This window comes from Sinohyriopsis cumingii, unplaced genomic scaffold (genome assembly GCF_028554795.1).
Source record: "Sinohyriopsis cumingii isolate HCF-2022 unplaced genomic scaffold, ASM2855479v2 utg000160l, whole genome shotgun sequence".
Taxonomy (NCBI): Eukaryota; Metazoa; Mollusca; class Bivalvia; order Unionida; family Unionidae; genus Sinohyriopsis; species Sinohyriopsis cumingii.
In genome coordinates, this window is record NW_028315873.1 from 9,405,994 (window position 1) to 9,431,823 (window position 25,830).

Below are 25,830 nucleotides of genomic sequence, written 5' to 3' on the forward strand. Positions count from 1 at the left end.
AAGTATGTAAGTCAATCAGTTTTGTAATTTTGATGGGGTGATTGCTACTCGAAAGCATACAAACCAATCAGTGTGTTAATTCTGATGGGGTGGTTGCCACTTAAAAATATACAAATCAATCAGTTTTCCAAAAAATATTTTATTATTATTCTGAAATATTTTATTTTTTATGTAAATACAGTGAGGGAAATTATACTACTACTCAGGGTTGCTTTGGTCGTTACCCGCTGACATAATTTTTCTTAAGTATCTTATGCGGGTACTGATTGTTTTTTTCGTTTGGTATTCGCTGGATAATCCCGATCTGACCTTTTCTACTGCGACAGAAAGAGGAACAAATTCATTTACTTGATCATCGTTCACCATAGCCAGTAACTGAAACATAGCTGCCTGAATCCGCTTTATGAACTTATATTGAGATGATAGAACATACTTATTTTCATTTTTAAGTTCTTCTAACGTTTCAAAATCAGATATTATTTTTTCAGGATTTAGTTCATCAGATATATTAATTCCGTTTTCTTCTAGTTTTTTAATAGCAGAAATAATGTTTTTGATATTCTCATGGTTCATTATATAATATATAAATCTTTAAAATAAAAAAAAAAATTATCCCTATAGAACCCCTATCGAGTCTTTAGCGAGTTCGTCGGGATGTTTCAAGGACAGCACAACATATACAATGAAGAGCCCCTATTCGAGTGTCTTAGCGAGGTCAGATTATGAATGATTATGGATGACGAGCCCCTATTCGAGTGTCTTAGCGAGCTCAGATTATGAATGAAGGGACGGTACAACATATATTATAAAATGAACTTCTATTCGAGTTTTTTAGCAAGTTCATTAAGTATGAAATGAATATGTACAATGAATGAACGAAGGACATTACAAACATATAATGAATGAAGGACAGTACAAACATATACGCTCAGCAAAAACTCACCCACAATAATCGAGCCCGTGGGTGATACGAAAATATGTATCAACCACCGGTTAATATGGTGGTTGGGTTTTGCTGAGCGGAGGGGCTTTTTGCTGAGAATTTACTTAAATATTGTTTATAACACAAATGTTCGTGACTTGAAGAAACTGGAAAGAACTTGTTCGCTAAAATACATGTTACTTTAACATGGACAAAAATGAGACAAAGCAATGATTGGGCATTGTGCACTGTTCTAATAGGGCAGAAAAATACACGAACTGTAAGTCAGAAATCATAAATCCTTTCTGTGATGCATACTGTTCAACTGGCATCACAGACCTTACTGATTTTCACACTTTTAAAACTGCAAAGCACGTGTTTGGTTTCCCTGATGATCATGACCATAAATTACCTCCCTTTTCGTGAGTCAAAAAATAAGTAGTATAATAATGACAATTTCTGACCCCCCAAAAACTAAATATAATTCGAGGTGGTTATGATAGTTAACAATACTGAAAGGTGATTTTCTGCTTATATTTTTTTGAGAAAGCGGTTTTATATATATTTTCTGCTACTTTTTGTACTGAATGCGGGTGAATATCAAAGTATTTCGCAGCAGAACGTATCGAACGAACTATAATTACTTCGTCAGTTTCTATGTTTGTGGAATTTACCGCCCTTCTAGAAACTGTCTTACATCTTCCAGTATTACCACATGCAGAGTTCACGCTTTGTGTGACAACACGAAGGTTGGATAAGGAGTTGTTCTGAGGATCCCCGTCAACAACTCATACATAAATCGATGACACAGATATCTTTTCTTCCCAACTGTAAATCTAAGATAGCGAGTATTAGAAACAACACCACCCGGTCTCTTCAACCTGCAGTGTCTGATGACACCATTACGATCTGATTCATAGTTTGTTATTGTTGTTATTGTGGGATGTGGGACAAATATATTTTGCTCCATATATGCAATAATATTATTTGTTTAAATCATTGTTTGTCTGAAATCTTGATATATAATCCTCCACGGATTTTATAGCGTTTTCACTATTATTATTTTTTTGTCATAATATCTTTTAAGTTCCCTGAACCGTTTTCCACCGCACTTTCCACATAATTCTGTTTTTCCTCGCACTCTAATACCACATCGCAGACACGGTATTGGTCCTAGACTCCCCCGCCGTATGCCTTGTAAGTGCATCCAACAAAATTCACCTCTACAGGATTTGTTGCATCGATTTACTGAGCCGATCATCAACCATTTGCATTGAGACATTGTACATATATAATATTTTTTATTTAAATATTTGTTTTAATTATATGAATGAGTTTGAGAGATTATCCCAAACTAGGCCTGTTAAATATAAATTCAACCTCGACAGACCATCTCCCGACTTACCAGTACGAGATTTGGTTGATCCGAAAAATAAAAGTTTGATCAATAAAATTCACGACGCCAAGAAAGAATTTTACACAGACGGTGCATCTCATACATGGTCAACGTTCAAGATTATACGCAATACTGTCAAGGACGCCACAATGAATGACAAGCGAGCGGCAACTATCATTAACTACATCACTGAATACGAGGGCAATCAAAAATATTTCTTCAGAGTAAAATTTATTGTACTAACAGAAACAGGTAGTTGGATTATCCGTGACAAATATGATCCTGTCCTTGGTAATAATAAAATTGCCATATTAAGTAAAATTTCCAGACCGGGTCTGTTGACGGGTATTGACAAACCGTATTATGAGCGAGCGCATCCTGTAACAGCAGTTATTTATGGAATCTATGAGATAAATAAAAATCCCAACGTTGATAAACTGACACCCATGAAATTTTCAAGGTTAAATTGTGTAGCCGAACAAGTAATAGAACACTGTACAAACGCGATGCGTGGAAACGGATTAACTGATTTATGACGTGCAAAAAATAAACTCGTGGGCTGATTCAGTTAAGGATACCGGCACTACAATAAAAGATGTTGCTGAATTAGGAAAAATATTAAAATTTCCAATCAAAGTATCAACAATAACGGGAGAAGTATTGTATGAATCGAAATATAAATCGAAAGGAGCTTCAATAAATATTATTGATCATAACGCGCACGCATGGACCAGCGCAGTAACGATATTTCCGCGTGATCGAACTGTTAGATTTTACCCCCCAGATATGGGAGCAGATATGTTTGATTTTATCAACGAAATTAGTAAAAACGATCCTGTATCGGTATGGTTATTTAAAAGTAATGAGGAAGGTGGATTTGATCAGTTTGTTAGACCAAACGGTGAAATATATCGAACAGAATCTCTCCATGACGAGATGAAAAATCTTGCGGAGAAGTTTTTAGAGTGCAAACTCGCGGAAAATACTGACAAATTACTAACTAATTGCTTTACCGTTCCATCTGTTGCGGCTCATTTTGCCAGAGAAAGAAATTCATGGAAACCAACACGATTTGATTTACTCGATGACATACGCGCAAGTTGCGTCGAATACGGACACGGTGGATTGTGGAATACCAAATATAATTACAATGATGTTATTTCAGTTGATATGGTTGCATGTTATCCGGGAAGTTTTCTAGGATACGGAGATTGTTCTGTGTACTTTAAAAGATTTGGTCACCCTACAAACGAGATGACGCGAGTGGCAATTAATGGACCATTACCTGATTTTGATCTGACTGGATTCGCTTGTGTTGAATCATTCGAGCTTAACGAAAATCTTCATCAGATTTGTTATGTTTGGTTTGGCAGACATTTTTGTGAAAAACGTTGGGCACCTATAGTTTTATTACGATATATGCTAGATTGTGCTGTACTGACATCGTTGGTGGTTAGTGAGGCAATTATATCATATCACGTGCAGACCGAAGTTTGGTTGCCCATGCCAGATTCTATCAGTCTCGATGAAGTTATTAAGGAATTTAAGGAAAAATGTCCTGGTGTTTCCGAAGATGATATTATCAAAGAAGCTCCTAAAATTCTCGAGATTAAACTTAAAAATAACGAAAAAACCGCAAAAGATCTCGGTAGAAAAATTATAGGTAAGTTTACTCAAGGTGGTGCATATTACCATAAAAGACATCACGCACGATTAATTTTAGATGATGCCGAGTACGATTTTATAATTGCTGATACAACAGCGAGAAAAATATTTGTAAATCGAGAAAGTGTTTATTTATCCGACGGAACAAAATTGGGTACGATCGTTAGTTACATAAATGATATCTCCCCACAGTATACTCATCTAAGATCTTCCATGTTGGCTTATGTTTCTATAAATTTATTATCGATGATTAATAGATTCCCTGAGACCGCAGTCAGAGTCGCAACAGATTCGTTTTATATTTCGAGTAATTATTTAGAGTCTGTTATGAAATTTACAAGTAATGATGAACGATGGAGTTCGTGCAGAATAAAAAAGGAAATATTACACAATTATACAGAATCAGCAGATGTTCCAATGAGAGATTTTTATCGTAAGGGTAATAAAATATCAGAAATGTCGAAAGCACCATCGTTGAGTGATCCAATAACTAGATATAAGACAGTATATCTCAATGGACCTGGTGGATGCGGCAAGACGACTCGAGCAATTAATGTTTTTAGAAATTCAGATATGATCGTGCTGACACCCACACATAGACTTGCACGGGAGATGAAACAACGGCAAGAACAATCGTGCACGTATCATAGTTTCTTCCGGTGGCGCGGGAACACATGGACTCCTGAACGAATGGGAGAAAAGTATATACCTAAAATAATTATTTGGGACGAGATATGCACGGTGTCATTGGATACATTAAACATGTTTCTTGATTGGTTCTTGATTGGTTGTTGACGAAAAATACCGCTATAATAATGTGTGGCGATCATGGTCAACCGCCGCCTTTTGTTGGACCATCTCCACATGATTGGTTAAAAAATTTCGTGGATTATTACGAAGAAATAGATGATGATCATAGAGCTCTCGATGCAAATTTAAAGGAATTAAAAAAATTAATCAGATTACAATCAAACAAAATTCAGTGTGAAATAATACGTGGAGTGATCTCAGAGACCTCAATGAACGATTTCTTAAATTTATGGAGACCCAACGATTTGATCGTAGCAAGCAGAAAAATAATCAGAGACGCTTTACAACAGCAGTTATTTCAGCTGCATAAAGAAAAATATTCAGAATTACCCGTACCGTTGTGTTATAGACCATCAGATACACGAAAACAGAATATTAATGTTGATATTCCAGGACAGACTGAGAATCAGAATCTCGTATTAAATGATATTGTCGCCGTTGATATCAATGTGGTCGAAGATGCATTACGCGCTGACAAATCTCCATGGGTGTTGGGATACGGTATGACGATCCACTCGTCTCAGGGATTAACTATTTCTGATACACGAGTCTGGATTGTAGACGATCGCATTGAGTGGTCAAATTTAGTTTATTTAGCGGTATCAAGGGTGAGAAATATATCTCAATTACGTAGAATTATAATTCCTGAAATCGTTAATAAATTTAACATGATTGATGATGATATAATAAGAAAAAAATTAATCGGATACAAACAATCTGATAAAAAATAAACGCGACTTTGATCTTGATGTTGAATTTATTATTGAGTTAAAACAGCAGCAGAATAATCATTGTGCCAGCTGCAATTGTATAATGTTGTGGAGGTATTCGAGTAATGATTCAAAACAATTTACCGTAGACAGAAAAGATAATAGTCGGGGTCATACACGAGAAAATGTGATGTTGACCTGTCTCGAGTGTAATCGACGTAGAGGCGCCAGCGCCTTGGGTGCTAGTTAAGTGATCGCGGTGGTAGTTGTGTATCCTCGGGAATTATTTGTAGTTGTTCACGCACAAATCCACGTTGAGGAGCAGCCGAATCTAATCTGTAGATTGCAGGTATACCTGAGGATCTTGTCACGGTGGATATTTTGTGTGTGGTAACACTCCAAATAGGATCCGTTGCTCTCGCGCTACCACCTTCAAGTTCACCCGATTCATATAAATATCTGACTGTAACATCACCCAATACTTTTTGTTTTTCAACATCTTTTCGTTGTGTTGGTATATTATTTTGTAATTGCATTAATGGGTTTCATGTTGGTTGTTCGTGTATTCTCATTATTTAACGCAGCTATCACGCTTGGTAATCTTGCGACCCATTCGCGAGATCTTGTATCTTGAACAAATTCCTTAGCGTATTGATATCCAAATAACCGCTCAGCAGGTGTTCGATTAAATCGCTCAACAATTGCCTGATCACGGTGAATCGCAGTATGTCCTCGTCGTATTTTGGTATTATGTTGTTTCATCAACGATGATACTGGACCAAGAAATTCCTTACCAGGATCAACCTGTAGTAGCTGTGGCCATCGTAGACCACTTTGTGGTCCACCACCTCGTTGATAAATTCGTTCAAACGCATCGGCTACTTCAGATGATGTTTTCGCTGATAGCGGTTCTGCATCTTTATACCCACTTGCAACATCAACAACGGTTAGCGCGTACTTGTACGTTTTTTCTACGTACAGTATCATGTGGTAAAAACAGAATATCTGCTTGATGAACTTCATTAGGAACACTAACATCGAAATACGCGTACTGAATTCGTTTCGGTGGTGGTAGATACATTTGCCATATTGCCTGTTTGGATAACCACCCTTTAGCAGTAGAATGTTTAACCGCTGCTGCATCAGCAAGTTTACCAATTGCTGCTTTGCCTCTCCAATATCCTCTTGGAGAACAATAAATTGATTCCATTATATACTACCAGACCCAAACGCTACTTTACTTTTCATCGCGGATCTTACTAACCAATTAGCTAATGATTCTCTCATATTTTTATTTTTTATAGAAATTAATGCATTAATTAATTTCACATCTGCAATATGTCTGTCTTGTAGATTCTTACTCTTATACGCAACATCATGAACATGACAAGCTTGATCAATAGCGTTTACTGGTTCCTCGCCTGGTTTTGGCTGATCTTGATTATCAAGTCTGATATCGAGTCGAGTACCAGGACCGCAATAATTATATCCTGGTAGATGTTTTTTCTCCTGGGTATTTAGCCCATGGAGTACGTGGAAACTTTGACATCAAATTAGCAATATCACCACCGCGCTTATTAGGTAAAAACGAAAATTTCTTTCTACCGCACACAGAACATTTTCCACCATACGCTATTTTTTTATTTTTTGTTATAACCGTAGCTAAATCAGTAGTTGGAGTTTTAGATCTACAGCGTAAGCAATATAAATTCATGTTATAATATATATGGATATAATTGATTTCTCAGCAACTCGGCAACCAGAGCCAGTTAAACACCATCCTGCACTACCGAATTCCATCAGAATGATTATCATAGGACCATCTGGATCGGGTAAGACGCAGTTATTACTTAATCTGATAATGAGATGGTTGAAATGGGATAAATTATATTTGGTAGCACCATCCGTTGATGATCAGAGGTGTTATGATGTACTTAAAGATTTCAATGAAAACGCAGGATTACTGGACGAAGATAATATTATAGAGTTTATAACCAATATTGATGAAGCGCCGAGCGTTGATGTTTTGGACGGATTTATTAATAATTTAGTTGTGTATGATGATGTGATGCTAGATAAACAATCAAATCCAGCCAGAATATTTTCTCGTGGTAGACATAAAAATACAGATGTGATCTATGTTACTCAACGATATACACAAATACCAAAAGTAATCAGGGACAATTGTAATATTTTAGTTGTGTTTAATGGCGTAGACACACACACGCTGCGAAATATTCATCAAACTTGGTGTAGCGGTGACATGGATATAATTAAATTCAGAAATTTCTTTTCACGAGCGCAAGTTACTCCGCATGGGTTTATAACAATAAATGTACATGATCCTAGAACAAGATATCGTGTGGGTCTTGACAAAATATTTGGATGATAAAATTAAATTGAATTAAAAAGATATCATTCATATAATGAACAATTGTGCGTGGCTGCGTCAAGGAACCACTAACAAATGTGATAAAAAATGCCGTGGAGAATATTGTAAAAAACATAATTATCTTATAAAGAAAAACCCTCATGCTGGTCCACGAAGTTGTGTTGGAAGTAACAACGGCGTTAGAGGATTATGTCAGATCTGCAAAAATTGCGGTGGAGATCGATACAGAAGTTTAATGAACTATTACAGAAAAAGAAAGAACATAAATCCAAAAATAGAAAAACCACCATCAGAACTTGAATATTACTTGAAACATAGAACAAATTCCCAGGATTCAGATGAAGATTCCCAAGATTATTGAGCAGCAGAGAGGGCTTGTCTACAATTCTGTTTGGGACAAACAATAATTGTAGACGTGGTATTGACCTCTATGAAGGGTCACTATTTTTTTTGGTCTAAAAACAAAGGGTGGCCATTTCCTTAAGTGGTCTGTTCACCCTCTCTGCTGCTCCGTAAAATATGAAATTATTTCTTATGAATACATCCAGGTATTCATATAATAATGACTCAATGAAGAGAAAAGCCCAAAATATATTTTGACCCTTCTTTGCTAATATTTTCAATAAGGACGTATTAATACAAAAGTTGTTTTCACCTGCTATTACGAAGTAGCATCTTGTTGTTTTCTGTGCCACGTGCTGGAAATTTAGTCATTCTAAATTCTTGTCAAAAAGATTTGGTAAAAATGTGAAATTATGAAGTTTTGGGTGTGATGTTGCAAGACTATCGAGAGTGCTTATAGTGACAACAGTGAATTAGAGTGGTTATATTAACTATAGTAAATTAGAGTGGTTATTGTCACTACAGGAGACTACAGTGGTTATAGTCAGTACAATATAGTATAGTGGTTAAAGTCACTACAGTAAATTAGAGTGATTATAGTCAGGACAGTAAATTAGAGTGGTTATAGTCAGGACAGTAAATTAGAGTGGTTATAGTCAGTACAGTAGATTAGAGTGGATATAGTCACTACAGCAGATTAGACTGGTTATAGTCAGTACAGTAAATTAGAGTGGATATAGTCACTACAGTAGATTAGACTGATTATAGTCAGTACAGTAAATTAGAGTGGTTATAGTCACTACAGTAAATTAGAGTGGTTATAGTCACTACAGTAGATTAGAGTGGATATAGTCAGTACAGTAGATTAGAGTCGATATAGTCACTACAGTAGATTAGAGTGGTTATAACCCCTACAGTAGATTAGAGAATGTTCATCGGGAGAAAGCACACAACACCCTTTAAACGGAGAGATGAGACGATATATAATGGCAAACTAGGAGGTCGAGTGCGTGTTCGATCGGCGACAGAGTCATACCAAAGACCTATACAAATGGTACTAACAGCCCCTTGCTTGGATCTCAGTATTAGGAGGTTCGTGTTAGGACTGGTCGGCCTGGTGTCAGGATAATGTGACAGGGTGCGACATCGTGATACATGTCTGCGGCATGATGTGCCAGTGCTAGACATCATTATATACTGCCGCACTGCAGACATCGTACGATGTGACAGAAACATTGTTAAAGCTACGTTAAAAATCCAAATCACTCATACACACTACCAAACTAGTCTTTAAATGTCAGCTGCATTGAGCATTCATCTTTCTTAAACACTCATTTGTGCCAATATCAATGCAATACATTATTAAGCAAACCTCTGCAGAACAAACGTGTGTGTTCAGAGGCAACATTTTTCACCTCCAACATTAAAGTGCACTAGACTGGTTTTTTTTAATCTGCTCTCTGTAGGAAAATTTCAAGTAAACGAAACGGTTAGTAGCTACTTGTGTGTATATCGTATTGTGTATTAGTGACAATAAATAAGAAATCATGCGGTATCATGTTAATTATTCCCACACTGGGTAAAGCTATGCAACGTTAGATCAATAACTCTAATCATACATATATAACTCACGATCATATTACAATGTGAATGGAAATCTGTATACATTAAAAACATTCAGTACTAATTAGATACAATTTACTAATTACATATAATCGATTTGTACCTGAATGGGGTTATTCATGCACTTTCCTGTTTTAATATTAATCAAATGTAATTGATTAATGCGGGAAATATTTGTCTAATCAGTCCACTTTAAATGTCCCATTGACGTATTAGGCAAAGACAATACTACATTACAAGCATCAACTAATTTGTTGAATTTTACCTTTCTTCTGTCGTCGTTAGTCTTTCGTTGCTTGTATTATTTAAATTGTTTACACTGGACTTTGGTACTTTTGAATGTATTCACTTAACTGAATCTTAAAGATATTGCTTATCCAAAATGCGATCCCATCACGCAACACGCCTACAGTGCTACTTGCGTACTTGACGTCCTAAGGTCATGAGTATATTTCAGTGTACGGAGTATTATTGGATTGTATATCTTAGACTTAATAGCGACAGGATAACACTTTCCAACGCATTCAAACGCTGTATGATTTCAGTCGACTGATCTCTGTGATCTGTATGTTTAGTTTTTATATATGGCATCCATACGATCGTTATGCGTCATTATTTAGAGCGGATGAAAGTGAATTTCATCTCATCCCCATTAAGCAATTTAATGGTTGAATTCTGAGGTCTTTGTGGACAGATAATCACACAATTATCGTCAGCTAAAACGAGGAATATAAGGAAGAAAAACATAAGGTTTTGAAAATTGAATGCCCTTAAGTTATTTAAGTCGAATTTTATTTTCCGTGCTTGTCTGGTGCCTTAGTTAAAAAAGTATGCAAGTGATAAATTCTAAAGTTTGTTATTCATATTGTTTTCTGTGTTTGTGTTCGTTCTTTTATGTTTTTGCTTGTGTTTTATTTTTTTAATATCCCCTGTGTTCAGCGTACGTCTGTACTGCTCATATGCGTAAAAAAATTGCATCTGATTTTTTGCCACCTACTTCTGATAAAATAAAACGATTTCTATAAATGTATGGATTACATTGGATTTGTTTTCCCTGTTAGGGACGTATAAATCCCGAGGCAGGCATATGTTTACCTGCTCCCGAGAAGCCTTAGCTACTGCCTCGGCTTGCATAAAAAATATCTCGCTTTTTGACATGTTCTTTACTAAAGTTTTAGTAATATACATGCTTTTGTTGAAAACTTAGAATGTTCTATAAATGCAATTTTGACCCGTATCCTGGACCTCACATTGTGAATTAGATTTTATGTAAGGGTACGAAAATATAAATTATTCATTCCATCTTAGTAGAATTGAGTTGTGTTCGCTGAGAGGATTTAAGTTATTTTTGTATTAGTGATTGGAATTATATGCTATTCTATGACTTTAGAACTAAATTACTGATTTGGAATTATTGCGAATCAATTCAAGAACATTTTAGATTATATTAATATGATTGATACATAAGGTTAGCACATCAAAACTATTCCAGACTACTGGCAAATCAGCACATTTTATATCGAAATCCATTCGGAACCCCACCGCAATTAATCTGGGATTTTGTATTGATTCCGATCTGTTCGGACATGTATATCTAGGATACATGATTTACTCAGTCGCATCTGGCTCATTCATCTCTCTGTAGGCGACACTTGAGTCGTGTTTATCTGCATAATCATTCTATTATCTTTAAGGAGCGCGTAATCTCTCGCACGGGTAGCCTATGCGACTTCACAATATGGTTCGGGTTAAAATGCTTATATGTCTGCAGGTCTTTACGCCCGTAAGAAACTTCTTATGCACGTATAATTTCATCGTTTCTGGTACATGTATGTGAATTTTGCTCTACAGTTGCTTTTGTCGCCTTGGAACGCTCTGTTTCAATGATTCTACCTTTGTATACTGTCCCTGGCTTTCCCTACAGGTAGCATTGTAATTGAGATAGTTTGCTAGCAGCTGTATCCAGGTAACCATAATTTAGTATAACTCTCCTCCCACGCTGTATTCCAACATCACCCAGAGATTCACACTACTTCTACGTGCAGGTGGTATTTTCATTATGTTTTGTGTGCTTCATTGCTTTATTAGACTGTCTTTTATCAATATCTGGGTAAGTATCTTTTAAGATTTAGCTCTGCACAGACATTGCGTTCTAATAGGCAAGTGCACATTTAGCTCTATTTCTCTGAACGATTAGAACTGTGAGCGTAGAAGAGGGATAAATCAGATTACAATTCAGCCATGAAACGGCAGTCATTAACACGATCCGAAACAGCTCCGGCACCGAGGTTGCTTCCGCAAGAACAAATATTTTCAGTTGCTCTCTACCTTTCCTCCTCCGAGTTCGATTTGATTCCGGTTGCGGAACAGCGATGAGCAGAGGTAACATAGAGCAAATTCCCTCTCATTGAATCAATTTACAGACAGGTCATATGGATCGAAACATCCCATAACCCGTTCCAACTAATCATCATTAATATATCCTCCATAACACGGATGGCCCATTACTGCTGAGACCGGCCTAGCCATAAAGTATGATCACGAAGGGCTACAATAACAACAATAGGCGCTCAAACACTAACAGCCGAGCTTCTGATATGTCTTTCATTTGGAAACCTCAGCAGCTGACAATGATATACGCGCTTTGGGGATGACGAAGCCACGTTCGAAACGTACGGACCGGATGGCCTCTAATGACATTTGACAGTTAGTGAGCAAAATAGTTGCCGTGGTTTCGTTGTTGGACTTTCGTCTCTATGACTATCTTCCAACAGAAGGAAAATTTCATATATTTTCCCACCTCCAGTACTTCAGGGTGTGATTGGGTATCGGTCTCAAGAAATGCCCGAGAGTTAAATAGAGCCGCTCAACACACCATGGCCAGTGCCGTAACTGCAGCCACCAATTTACAATTAGTGGAATGCTACTTCGTGATCGCTACCTGTACTTTCCTGAACCGGCATAAGGCCAAGCTAAAAGCATAGCTTTTGTCCTTTAACCTTCCTTTTCACGGCAAATTAAAAATGTACGCAAAGAAGCCACGAAGAGACCGATTTATGTCACTGCCAAAACCACAACGTCGATACAGTTATAGTACCAGAAAGAAATGAAAGGACTCAAACCTCTGAAACCGTTCAATCATAGCTTCAGCCAGCCTATTGTTAATGTCATCCACGACGGAAACTTCGTCATCAGCGTCGACTTAAACGCAACATACCTTCTTGTCGGTATTTACGAGGCTTTCAGAACGTTTCTGCTAGTTGCGTAGAAAATAGTAAATCATTTCAGGGCACTATACTGAAGGCTAAGCATCGGCACCTGGGACTTCACTCATCTGTTGAGTCGAATCATGGCGCATGTCCAGACCATTCCTAGGTCGGCAAGGTCGGGTTACCTGAAACACATCGTGCTACATCATTAGTTTGTTAGGTCTAACAAGACATGATGCCCCTATGTTGCCTATTTGTAATTATTGTGAACAAGGACAGATTTGACATAGTACCGTCAAAACAAGTTGTTTACATAGGATAGGAGGTCAATAAACGGGCAACATATTTATTCAACGCGGCAGTTTACCATTTGATACTTGTTCGCCTTTCTTGGCACCCATTGTAAACGATTATTCTGCCTGACTGTAGGCCTAAAGCTTGCCCACTGGACCATCTTCCCACCATCTGCATACAACTGAGGCATCATCTGCGTAACTGGGGCAACATAACTTAGCTCATGGAGGGTATACATATACTGGTACAACACCCCGTGATAACAGTCTGTACCGATGGAAGTACTGACGGCTGGGCAACCAAATGACTCCCATCCTTTCGGAAAACCAGCGATTCATGCTTTCCCCAGGAAAGTCATCTTTATATCAATTATTTCTCGAGATGACAGCCATTCGCATGGTGACAGGAATATTTGCATGACAAAGGGAGTACTCATTCGGGCTGACAACTCTACAGCGGTGACATATCTCAAATGACAAGGAGGAACCATGTACTACAGTGGTGATGTATTTATATCGACAAGGAGAAACCAAGTCCCAAGATCTTTGCGTCCTGGTATGGGACTTTGTAAAGTTGTGTTGTCAACAACAAATCCGTATACAAGTTCGCCATATCCCAGGACTCCCAATCTAGGAGACACAGTTTTGTACCGGAACAATTAGCTAACACAGACAGAATGGTGTTTTCATCCCTCAGTTTTCATTCGGATATGTACAAGAGAGGACCGACCGTTATTGGACATGTATGCACGAAGGTGATATACCAACTCACAACCTTCGTATCTCTCTTCCCGGAAGCAAAGTAAAGTTTGAAAACGGCTTGGATGCATCCACTTATCCTCCAAAACATCCGATTAAAAACATTTGATAGAGAAAGCAGGATAATCAGTGTGTAGCCTTATCCTCACTGTACCACTCGGATGCGAGAAGACAAGGATTAATCGCGCACTCGATCTCCTCATAGAATTCGGAATTTCCCTCACCTACTCATACAACCACGTGCAGGTTTTTCATTCCTACTCAGACGTAAGGAACTTGCTAGTCTGGGTCATATGAAACAGGCCCGCGGAAGTACAAATCTCCACCACCAGTCATGGAGCGAATGACTTCTAACAAGAAAGTCATCCAATCTGAAAGCATACGAAGGCAAATGGTACTTTTTCACACACTGATGCACACACAATTACAGGATACCTCTCTAGGAATATATACCGCAACAACCTAACTTCTTCTTGCTCTACGTGGAACGTTTGTACTGAGTATGATATATGCTTACTGCTTTGCATTTGGTGACATCTTTCTTCGTCTAAGAAGAGAGGATATCGGAGAAAATAAGGACTTAACTTATCTACTCTCCAACGTTGTTCATACCGGACCATACACGATAGTCTTATATCAATTGCAAAACCTTTCAAAGGTATTAACTAGCTAAATAATACATATTTGAACAATTTTTAAGGGCGTCTCTGGCGCATCTTTCATACAAGACCTGCTTTATCATGACGTTAGGCAGAATTACCCCAATACAGGTCCTATCAGCAGACCCAAATTACGCGCAATTCCGAGAGACTTACTCATGACGGCATTCTCTTTCATCGCCACGATCCGTCTTCATTCCATGTCAAGGAACCTTTTTCATGCCTGGACAGGGCAACTGAAGGCCATCTGTAAGAGAAATTCTGGCTTTCAAGTGATTCCTTAATGCCACATAACCTCTGCGTCGAGAGTGATCTCAACCTTGCATACTTCACATAACAGGACATAAGGAGATATCAAGTGGGTTATTCGCTCTGCATATAGAGAAACAGCACCTACTCAACGAATATATTACAAATTTCGGCTCACAAGTTTAGAGCAGTTGCCGCCTGCCTAGAATTTGACCGGAACTGTTCAATAACGGACACCAATCAAACTGTTGGATGTTCATTCTCATCGCTATTATCTCCGACATCTGTCATTCCAATGGGACCAGTTTGGTACGGTAGGCCATATATCTACAGCTCAAGAGGTCACTTTTTCAGGTCAATCGACAGCTTCTTATAACTCTGATACAGGTCTCCAGTTGGCTTTGCGGATGGGGTGGGAATTTTTCCTTTTTTGAATCCTCGTCCCGACAGATGGAGTCCCAACCAGTAAAGTCACATAGAAGCTGTCTCGCATACATTAGGGGACAGGATATGGTATCTCATGGGTAAGTGGATGTAACTCCGTCAACCTGTTAACTATTATATTAAACTAATGTGACTGGGTAACGAATTGAAAGAAGACACCAATGTTTCAAAGTTAAAATTTTACTTACCCAATCATAATATACATACACCGCCCCGGCCTCTCAGCAGTTGGATCCATATAGAGACTGCCTTCCGGTCCAGTAGTAACTAATGTATTCTTAGTCTTTGCCGCAAAGTCTTATAAAGAGGGGAGATAACTCTGCCAGACCGCCACATAGTTCAGCAGACAACTTTAAACTCTCTTTACCTAAACGTAGTATCTGGGAGGGTTGGATTTACGAGGTAGTAATAGTTTCCCTAAGGTATTGTGACTGGATAAGTGTTCTTAAACAAAACCATGTTTTAGTAGGAAAAATTTGTTTCTCTTTTATATTTTTGCTTCGCTGTCTACGGTAATAAATTATTTATTGAATTTTATTTCGTTGTTTAATGTTACTTTTATTAATACCACGCATTTATAATAATCACATGATGAACGTACATTTGAAACTAGAGTTCTAGCGGCATTTATGTCATTTTCTGATCCGTAGCCGACTGTTTGACGAACATCTAGCGAAGTGGTATAAGTGGAACATATGTAGTTTATTGACGAATTAATCAAATTATTTAGTTGACTTGCTCTACCTGTAAAGTACTGACATCGTGCCTTATATCCTCTCAATGAGGTACATTTTGTTTTAGAACCTTTGATATTTCTGTCCAAACGACCGATGGCATTTTGCTAATAGTGATGTGCGCTTTATTCATTCATGTGTGGCCTTCGTAGCTTGGTCAATTGTGTAAGCACAATATGCCATTGACGCAGACAGAATTATAGGCTCCGATCGTGTGTTCCGCAGAAGAAGGTAAAAGATAATTTTTGTTGATAAGGAACTCGTTCATATTACTATCTTTAATTCAATGATGTTTCCATGACAATTGTTTGTCTACGAATGTTAGTGTGAACGTAAATCTCAAGCACACTAACCAATTTGCCTAATGAATCGCTTGTAGAGAAAACAGTCTTTGATATGTCAAGCCATTTCCTTTCTGTCTTGATTTAAATGAATATTTAGATCACTTTCTGTGTGGATAATATCCTGAATAATTAGCAACGTATAAAATAGCCGTGTTTGTATTTCTGATAGTGTCAACGTCTATTTTAAAATCCATATGGTAATATTCTACCTTAATCTGAGATGAGTCCCACTATTCTCTGAATGACGCTAACCAGTTCGTAGTTACCTTTGTCAAGAAAGTTTTCTTCGTATGTGTAAATTGCAAGTATCGAGCAAGCATCTTTTAATAAGCTGTAGGATTACATATTTTGTGAATTGTTATTTTATGGAGAACTATTGTCCTTAAATTGTTTTTTGCTATTCGTTTGAGCTGTAAATATCACAGAGACTCCATGTGTGGACTTGAATGGCTTGCAATATAGTGTTGGTTATATCATGAATTTTCACTTAATTACAGCAAGATGATGCAACAGTCTTGTTTATATGAATTGTAAAAGCAGCACGATCAACATGTATTCAATAATAATAATAATTAATAATACTAATCATAATAATAATAATAATAATAATACCAATAATCTCATGATAATGGTGTTAGAAAAAATCCGTTCCATGGAACTATATACTTGAATATTCCTTTAGTCTCGCTTAAATCCTTTCAACATACACTGCATGTTTGAAAGTTGAATGACATAAGAATGTATGTGGAATTACTTTTACAGTTCATTAATTATTGTGCACGCAAGGAATGTTAGAATGTTATCATAGTAATGGATAAAATTACCTAACCAACGCAAATAATTACGTATCACATACCATGCTATTTGGAGTACGTACCACATATCATGCTATTTGGAAGAAGTGTCACGTACCATGCTATTTTGAGTACTCCAAGGTTAAAAATCTCCGATCATTTCATATTTTTATTAGAAGTATTGAAGTCATTTACAAGACTTGCATATGAAAATCTCAAAGATTAGCCGGTACGTACACATTGCTTTAGCATTGGAAGAGTTTCTGACTGTATACATGTATCAATATTTGATCTCGACCATAATTTGGAGGCGCGCACTTTCAGATGGCGTAATAAGTCTTCTTTACTTCTTTTCAGAAGTTTGCAATAGTTCATTGGGATTAGAAAATGGGACTTTAAGAACTGATCAGTTCTCAGCATCATCTACCTACAATAGCACTTTTCTGCCTCAAGCTGCTAGACTTAACAATAGAGGAGGTAAATAATTTTATCATTTAATCAATCTTTATTGATGAATATATATCAAGTGTGACAAAAGCAAACGATAATAATATGTAAACGTTACCAGGAAACGGACTATGGCATTTATTCTATTGATGGTCTTGACTAATTTCATGTGAAAAGAGTTGTTTTTAAGTATTTTTCATTATCTGACTGTTATTGTATATATTCTATTCAATATCGACTGTATCCTAAAGTAGACGAATCGCATATTAACATCAATTTGATGACAGTACAGTTAAAATAAGATTTCGGTCTGCAGCAAGATATGTGCTGAGATTAATTCGAAAGAAGAGAGCTACATAAATAAGAACATGAAGGAAACTCCGGGTTGCGAAAAAGAAGAAGAAGAAGAAAAAGAAAAAGAAGAAGAAGAAGAAGAAAAAAGAAAGAAAAAAGGAAAGAACGAAAAAGAAGAAGAAGAAACATAATAAGGTTATGTTGATGTTATTATGATGTTGATGATGATGATTTAGGAGAAGAAAAAGAGAACAAACACCAGGTACAATAGCCACGTTTTACTGCAATCCTCGAAACGAACTACTATGCAGATGGTGTACAGGTGTATATATGCGACCGAAGTGTCGAAATGCGTTTCTGTTGGAATGTGGTAGGGTGTCCAAAAGTGCTTAAAAGAACAAACTCTTTATCTAAATGATCAAGAAATACAGACTCATCTGCAACGTTTTTATAGTAAAGGATTGATACTTAAATATGTGCACATACATATAGTTACATATATTGGTAGATTAAATAAATTCAGAGATTTAATACTTGACATTATAGCATGCTCTGTGGTCCTCATTTATCTTTTATACCGGCTTGCATGACAGATGCCTTTATACAGCAAACTATATGTGTAGAAATGAGTTTGTCCTGCGTTCATTGAGTAGTTCTCTGATGCTTCTTCTTTAAGACCTTGTCTCGTTAAATGACGTGAACTGACGCTAATTGCCAAAAAATATTTATGGTGGCAAGAAGCTAAATAAAACATTTTTTTTTCTTTTGCTCTCCACTCTTCTCTGATACCAGGGAAAAAAGTTATAATTTTTGTCCTTTTTGCCCAGAATCATCATTTCTTCGAACTTCTTTTTCTTTACCATATTGAACAAAATATTCTCATTTGACCGTGGACATTTTAATTAGTTATACAGTGCATTATAGTCCGTTTCAGTTGAATTTTTGTTTATATTTGTCTTAACAAGAATGTCGTTAAATAACAGCTTTGAACTCTAGTTCTTAAATGTTGATATTTTCTCTTTACTTTGCTCCAGCCTTAAATGACCTGAATTCATATATCTATGTCAGTTGAGGTGTTATTCGGACAATTATGTTGCAGTAGCGGCAACGTAAGTAACTTTAAACGCTTGTGTATTTGTCAATTATATTTCACTGGAAGTTACTAATTGTTCTAAATATTAAATTATAATTAGTTGCAAGCACTAAAAGTTACTTTCAGTAGTCACGTTCAGTTACAACAACTTAATTTAGGTTACTACTTTGGTGAAAGTTGTCAAGAACAAACTAGAGATCAATTGTATGCTCAACATGAGATCAAATGAAATTCATGCACTTCATGATTAGAAGATTACAGATGGCACAAAATGTTTTTTTTGATAGAATTGAATAAACGACTATGAATATCGGTATTTCAAAATGTTTGTCATGCAGTTCCTATATCGACTTATTTGAAATGCGTTGCAAATAGAAACGTTGGATTTACTGTCACCGAAAGAGTCATAAGTGTTTTTTTATATGATGGAAATCGATATTGAATACGATGCAGGTCGTCAAAGAACAGTTTAAATAAATACAGTCCTTTTGATTTATGGATATGATGTTACTGTAGAATACATATTTGAAGACAAGTGTGAAGTTTCCATATACGTGTTCAAAACAACAGAAGACATACACACCAAACAAGTTACGATAACAAAGACTGCAAGAAAGGTATAATTTATTCGTTTCAGGTTGGTGCTTAGATAAATAGAAATCACCGAATAAAATGATATTTGTAAAGAGTACTTGAATTTTTCCACAAAATGTCAGAGCGTACAAGACTATATTTTTGGGGGGTAAGATGACAGACATCATCCTTTAAAGCTTTTAGATTTTGAATTTTCAAAAAAGATAAAACCTTATACACTCGTAAACTAACCGGAGTTCGGGCTTCTGCATGTATATTAGATCATCGAACCTGCTTGTGAAATATTAATTTACATTTATACTAATCGCTCTTGTGTATTTCATAATGCATTCCACAAAACTGCACAACTAGCATATCTTAATTAAAGCCAAATAATGCACGAATATAAACGGCGTTCACCCTTAATGGTGAGACACATTTTAACTTAACCAATATGCGCCATATTTGTGATAAAATAAAGCTTTTAAAAATAAGGGTCCAAGTTCACTTAACAGGTAAGTAAAACTATTCATATCCTAATGCAAGAAATTTGACTTTCGAATATCAAGAATTCACCTCAGCTTTGACTTATCTGTTTGCAGGTTATGACTGCCATTTATTCATCATAAGCATCAGTTAGATAAATATGCATATACAAGGAATAAGTCCATTTGTTGCAGTCATTTTGCGTCTGTCGAAAATTATTTAAAGTTAAAATGATTTCTAGTATTTGCTATATGCAACACGCATAATTCATCATAACTTGTCAGTTCAGAAAAAAAGGACTGCAGTCTGAAGCAATCTATATTAATTATGATACCACCGTGTTGTGTAAGATTGTACAACCTAAATGAATTTTAAGACAAATTCTAAATCATTTATATTAAAACGCTTTTTTCTATAAAAACTATATGATAGGAGAAATGAAGCAATATACCTATTATATACCTCTACAGCGAAAAATCAATGTATTGTGAAGAAGTCAGCATCCTTTGTGTATGTGTGTGTGTGAGGTAATATAAAGGAAACAGCTGCAATGCTATATGATAAGGAGGACTCTTAGAACTTCACACGTGAACAAAATAAATATATCGGCAGAACTAAGGGATACACAATGGATAATGATGTACGTAGGATCTTGGCACATAAAAATATTCGCTACATACAATGGCAGAATCATATACACAATACAGTGACACTGATCAGAATGTCAATGTTCTAGGATTCGTTCATAACCTTAATTTTAGGCTAACCAATATAGAACATAAAATTATCGTAATATATAATGTTCTCAATGATCGAGAGTAGAATAGGGGGAACACATACCACCACGAACACTATGTGGATAATAATGCTTAAAAACCCTACGAATATAAATGGCGAATGTAATACATATAAAGCCAAATCCGTTTTTTTTTATATACAAAGAATGAACCACCTATTTATATTGAATAGTGCATTCTTTAGAAACTTTGCAAAACTGAATATGTTACATGGATAGAAGGCAACCTTATTAAAACCTAAAGTCAATGAAGCAGGGCGCATTGCATTACTGTATTTAGAAGTGCCACATGGCTTGAACAATTACTTCAATATCTATCATATATCACCAGAAACGATTTACCACTTTTGGAAGTAATCAAGCATTGATAATCAATATAAAAATGAACATAAAGGACAACACAACTAACTTAACTAATTACAGTGCACGTGGAAAAAAAAAAAAAAATAAATACATCATTCGCTTCAGTAATGTGAGGCTTATTCTAGGGTAACTAAACAACTGAAGAATTAAAGACTTTTCAATTATAGGAGCTAGGAAAATATTTGAGACAAGGAGCCACTAACAAATTCAAAAATAACTTTTTTATATTGACGAACAAAAGTGTAATCGGTAAACAGTTGAAAAATCTAATTTCAAAGGACAGTATCAAAATCATGTCGAAACTAAGATACATTTTTTTAAAATGCTAAAATATATACTTTCTTAATTTTCTAGCTGAACTAAAATGCAACAGAATATTGTTTAATTAGCACAAAAAACATCAAAATGGCATAAAATTGAACCCTCTACGATAGTTTCACTGTGCTAAAATCGTACGAGTGTCTAATGTACGAAAGGTAAGCTTAACTATGTAGAAGATAAATAAACAAAACTTTGCAAAATTTAAACATATTTATTATGAATATCATTTGAAACTGATCGGATTCACGTAGATACGAGACGTAGCATTACCTTTTACGACACGTTTAATTAAAAGATGGGAAATATTTTCAAAGTAACACAGGAAAACAGAACGGTATGAGCTATGTGGCACATTGTAATATAGACTGCGGTTCAAACCTATTTGCTTTGGTCTTATAATAATGAGATGTATAACATTAAAATAAAATAAATACATCCAACGGATCATAATGATAAACTACGTTCTGTTGATAGAAAGATGCATTTCTTAAAACTATACATTTAAGCAACAAATTAAGCTCCATTGAGCATATAAAAAATAGTTCAGGAAAACAATCCTTATGTTCCCAAGGGCTTCTGTTGAAACTGGGTAACGTAAGGTAAAAGTAGAAAAGTCATTTTGAAAACTTTCTAATTACTGTTAATCTGTAACGTTTTCCGGAACGTGGAAAATACTGCAATATACGAACAGTACACACAATGCCTGTGCACTTGGAAGATCTTATTCTAAAATCATCATGGATTTTGGTATATCGTCCCATTTACAAGGCAAAGTTTAAAATAAAACGTCAATCATTTGGGAAAGCAGAGGCACACTTTTTCTGCTCAGATGCCTCAGTGTTTCACGGCAGTGGCAAGTTATAACATGTGATTAAATAAATTCATCAAACAAATCAGAAATGGTAGGCAAGCTAAAAAACCTCTAATGAAGGAATAAGTGCTGTACCAGCTAACATTAAACAAATCCACGCATTGTCCATTGCCCTTGCTGAAAAACCAACTTCGCAATATTTTTTATGAAATTGAAGGAAGTTATTGGCAATATCGCTCAATACTATTACTTTGCTTGATCACCATTACTAAAGTATTTAGACCTTGTAAAATGGTTATGCCTTTACAATGCTTTTATCAGTGTAATAAATGTAAGAAGTCATGAAATATCTATCCGAAAGTGATCTGTTGACACGTAAGACAGAAAAGTCTTGGCTTGAATCTGCTGAATGATTCATATCTGTCCTGATACCCAGTTATCATTATATTCAAAGTGGAAAAATTTGAACAGGAATTAAAGACAACGGAGCAACAGAGATGCAATCAACGGAAAGAGGAATGAGTGAGGATCAATGCAATAACATTAGCGAGAACCTCTGAATTAATCTGAACTGTCCTAGATCAACGGGTAATAATAGGGATTTAGTACGGAGTAACCACAGTTGTACAAGGGATACCTGGTTAAAGCCGTGTAAAGTAAAGACGTCACGTTAATAACAAACAATATAATTAGTGTACAATATTTTAAAGATGTACGTTTTTGTTTGATATGCTGTCTATCTAATCTAACATTTTATTTGCATTCAGCTGGATGGATAGCTTCTGTATATGATTCCTATCAGTACCTCAGAATTGATCTGGAAGGTAAATGGAACATCAGCGGATTCGCTGTACAGGGGGCTACAAATGGATGGTTTACAAGAGAATTGCGAATATCGTACAGGTAAAAACGATGAATTTAACCGGTGTTCACTATTTATGTGGGTCTAGTGCCGTTTTTGTCTGCAGAATACCTCTCATCTGTTTCAGTTTACATCAACACATGTAGGCACTATATAAAGCAAATTCGTTTGATGTGGCTTTCGAAACTTGCATATCGGTATCGTTTGATCCTTCATAACCCGCTTTACATGCAATAATGTTGGGCTACCGTGGAAACACACAACTGGGTCACAAAAGGCTATAAACTGAAACAGTTTACCATAGGTTAGTAGCAAACATGCAGGATGCATATTTGTTTGCAAGACTAAAGGTAATGTAATGTAGATTTGTTGATCTTTCTATAGATTTTCTACCTCACTGAGTCAAGAAGCGTAGAATCGAACAAAGCCCTACTATACCCAGCCGCTCTATCAATTTAATATTGTATGGCTTATGTAACTAAAATGGATTACATTCAATTCTAACAACTGCATGGAACAGTACAATACAATATTTTCAGGCAGGGAACACTAAAATACAAAGTCACTGAAGATCGAGTCTAATTTATCTTCTGCAATAACTTTGGATGCTTCTGTAAAAATTGAGTGAAGTTCGTATCTGACTATTAATACTTTGTAAATACATATCCCCCGTCAGCCACATTACGGCGCCTTGGTAGACCTGAGTTATTCTCTTCACATTTGAATTGATCAGCATTGTATTTGCACTACGTTTAATTCCTTAACAAATTCCTGGTCTGCTAACGTCCACTAAAAACTGCCCTTTAATATCATGATTATTTTCGGTAGATTGGTTGGTTGTATTTTAACGGCGCATCAGCACTGTTAGGCTATTTAGGGCCAAACAAAAGGTTATATGTATGATCGCCTAAAAATTATAAAAAGTTTCATATCGACCAATATCAAATCCAAATAGCTGAAAGTATAACTGTAAGAAGGCAACAGTACAAAAAAGCTTCCAGACGGGGGATGTAAATGGTGTATGATAATGAAGACAGATGCAAAAAGGTATTGAAAAAAGGGACAGTATATACATTACATAAAAATGGCCTAGGTGATGGCATAGAAGTTATATCTTATAATAAATGTTGATTTCTTTCAGGAATTTCACAATACAAGTGCTTTTTATTGTATCATAAAGTTCCTTCATGTCATGTACATTGTAATACTGATCGCGCGTAGGTTGCAGGTCGAAACACTTTATCATAAAGTGCTTAACAGTGAATGGTTCATTGCAAGAAAAGGCACTCTGGTGGGTCTTCGCCTTTTAGTATGTGGGAGTGGGTTATATGCGTAAGACCAATTCGAATTCTTGCAATGACTACCTCTTCCCTACGGTTGGTTCTGTAGGAAGGAATAAGGAATCCATTCTCCTAGGGTTGTCATGATGGCGTGAATTTTATTGTATTATTCATTGCTTAGTGCCATGATGCCTGCCATTTCTTACGTAAAGTCTGTTTGATACTAAGGCCATTTTAGCAGCGCGATCTGCTTTTTCGTTACCTTTAATACCAACATGGCTAGGTAACCAACATTATACAATATTGTGGGAGGTACTCAGCTCACTAGTTTTGGCGAGAACGTTGGTCAGCAATGGCTTCTCCAGTTCCATATAGTGTACTGATAAGGAGTCGCAGAAGATGATGCTATTTAAAATACGTTTGTCTTTGATATATTGCAAAGTAAGATATATTGCTCTGATTTCGGCAGCAAAAATTTGATATGCCATTTGTTAAGCGAACTTGCGTTGTGTGTTTCGGTGAGTTCGTGATAAGAATTGTGAAAGATGAAAGGGTTTGTCTCAGATTATTTTCCATCGTGAAGCGTAAAAATTACTTTTGGTTCTTGAAGTAGCCAGGGAGGTGTTTCGGTGATATATGTTTTCTGGATTTTAGAAAGATTAATTTTTGTACTGTCAAGGCTGAATAATATTTTAATGCCAAATGAAGGTATGGCATTTGTTTATTTTCGTATAAGGTTTGGTATTTGGCTGAACATCAACCAAAAAGCAGAGGGTTTGATCTTAATTTGAGGGCATACTCTGCGGAAGCGTTTCTCTACGATGTGATAAAGGTGGTTCGTTCGCTCAGAGAGGAGGCTTTAACACGGTGATGTCTTAACTGCTCCCAGAGCGAGTCTTTTTTCTTGATGATGAATTGAGTCAAGTATCTTCAAATACGACTTCATAACTGAACCATAAACAACGCAACTATAGTCCAGTTTTGAGCGAATAAACGTTCTATATAAACTGAGGATGACTTTTCTATCAGCACCCCAGTCAGTGTGTGCTACTACTTTGAGTAGAACTAGAGCTTTCAAGCATTTAGCTTTCAAATTCTTTAGGTGTGGAATAAAAGTCAGTTTTCTGTCAAAGATAATACCTAACAGTTTTGTTTCCTC

At 36.2% G+C, this 25,830-nt stretch overlaps 1 protein-coding gene across 2 annotated transcripts in view; it reads left to right on the top strand.

The window, feature by feature from the left end:
* The window catches only part of LOC149774744 (uncharacterized), an 83,948-nt gene that overhangs the window by 19,845 nt on the left and 38,273 nt on the right, over positions 1 to 25,830 (top strand). For both annotated transcript variants that reach the window (XM_089944759.1, XM_089944760.1), the window contains exons 2-3: positions 17,703 to 17,822; positions 23,297 to 23,432. In XM_089944759.1, coding sequence (XP_089800885.1) covers positions 17,703 to 17,822; positions 23,297 to 23,432 — 256 coding nt within the window. The remainder of the gene's footprint in view (positions 1 to 17,702; positions 17,823 to 23,296; positions 23,433 to 25,830) is intronic.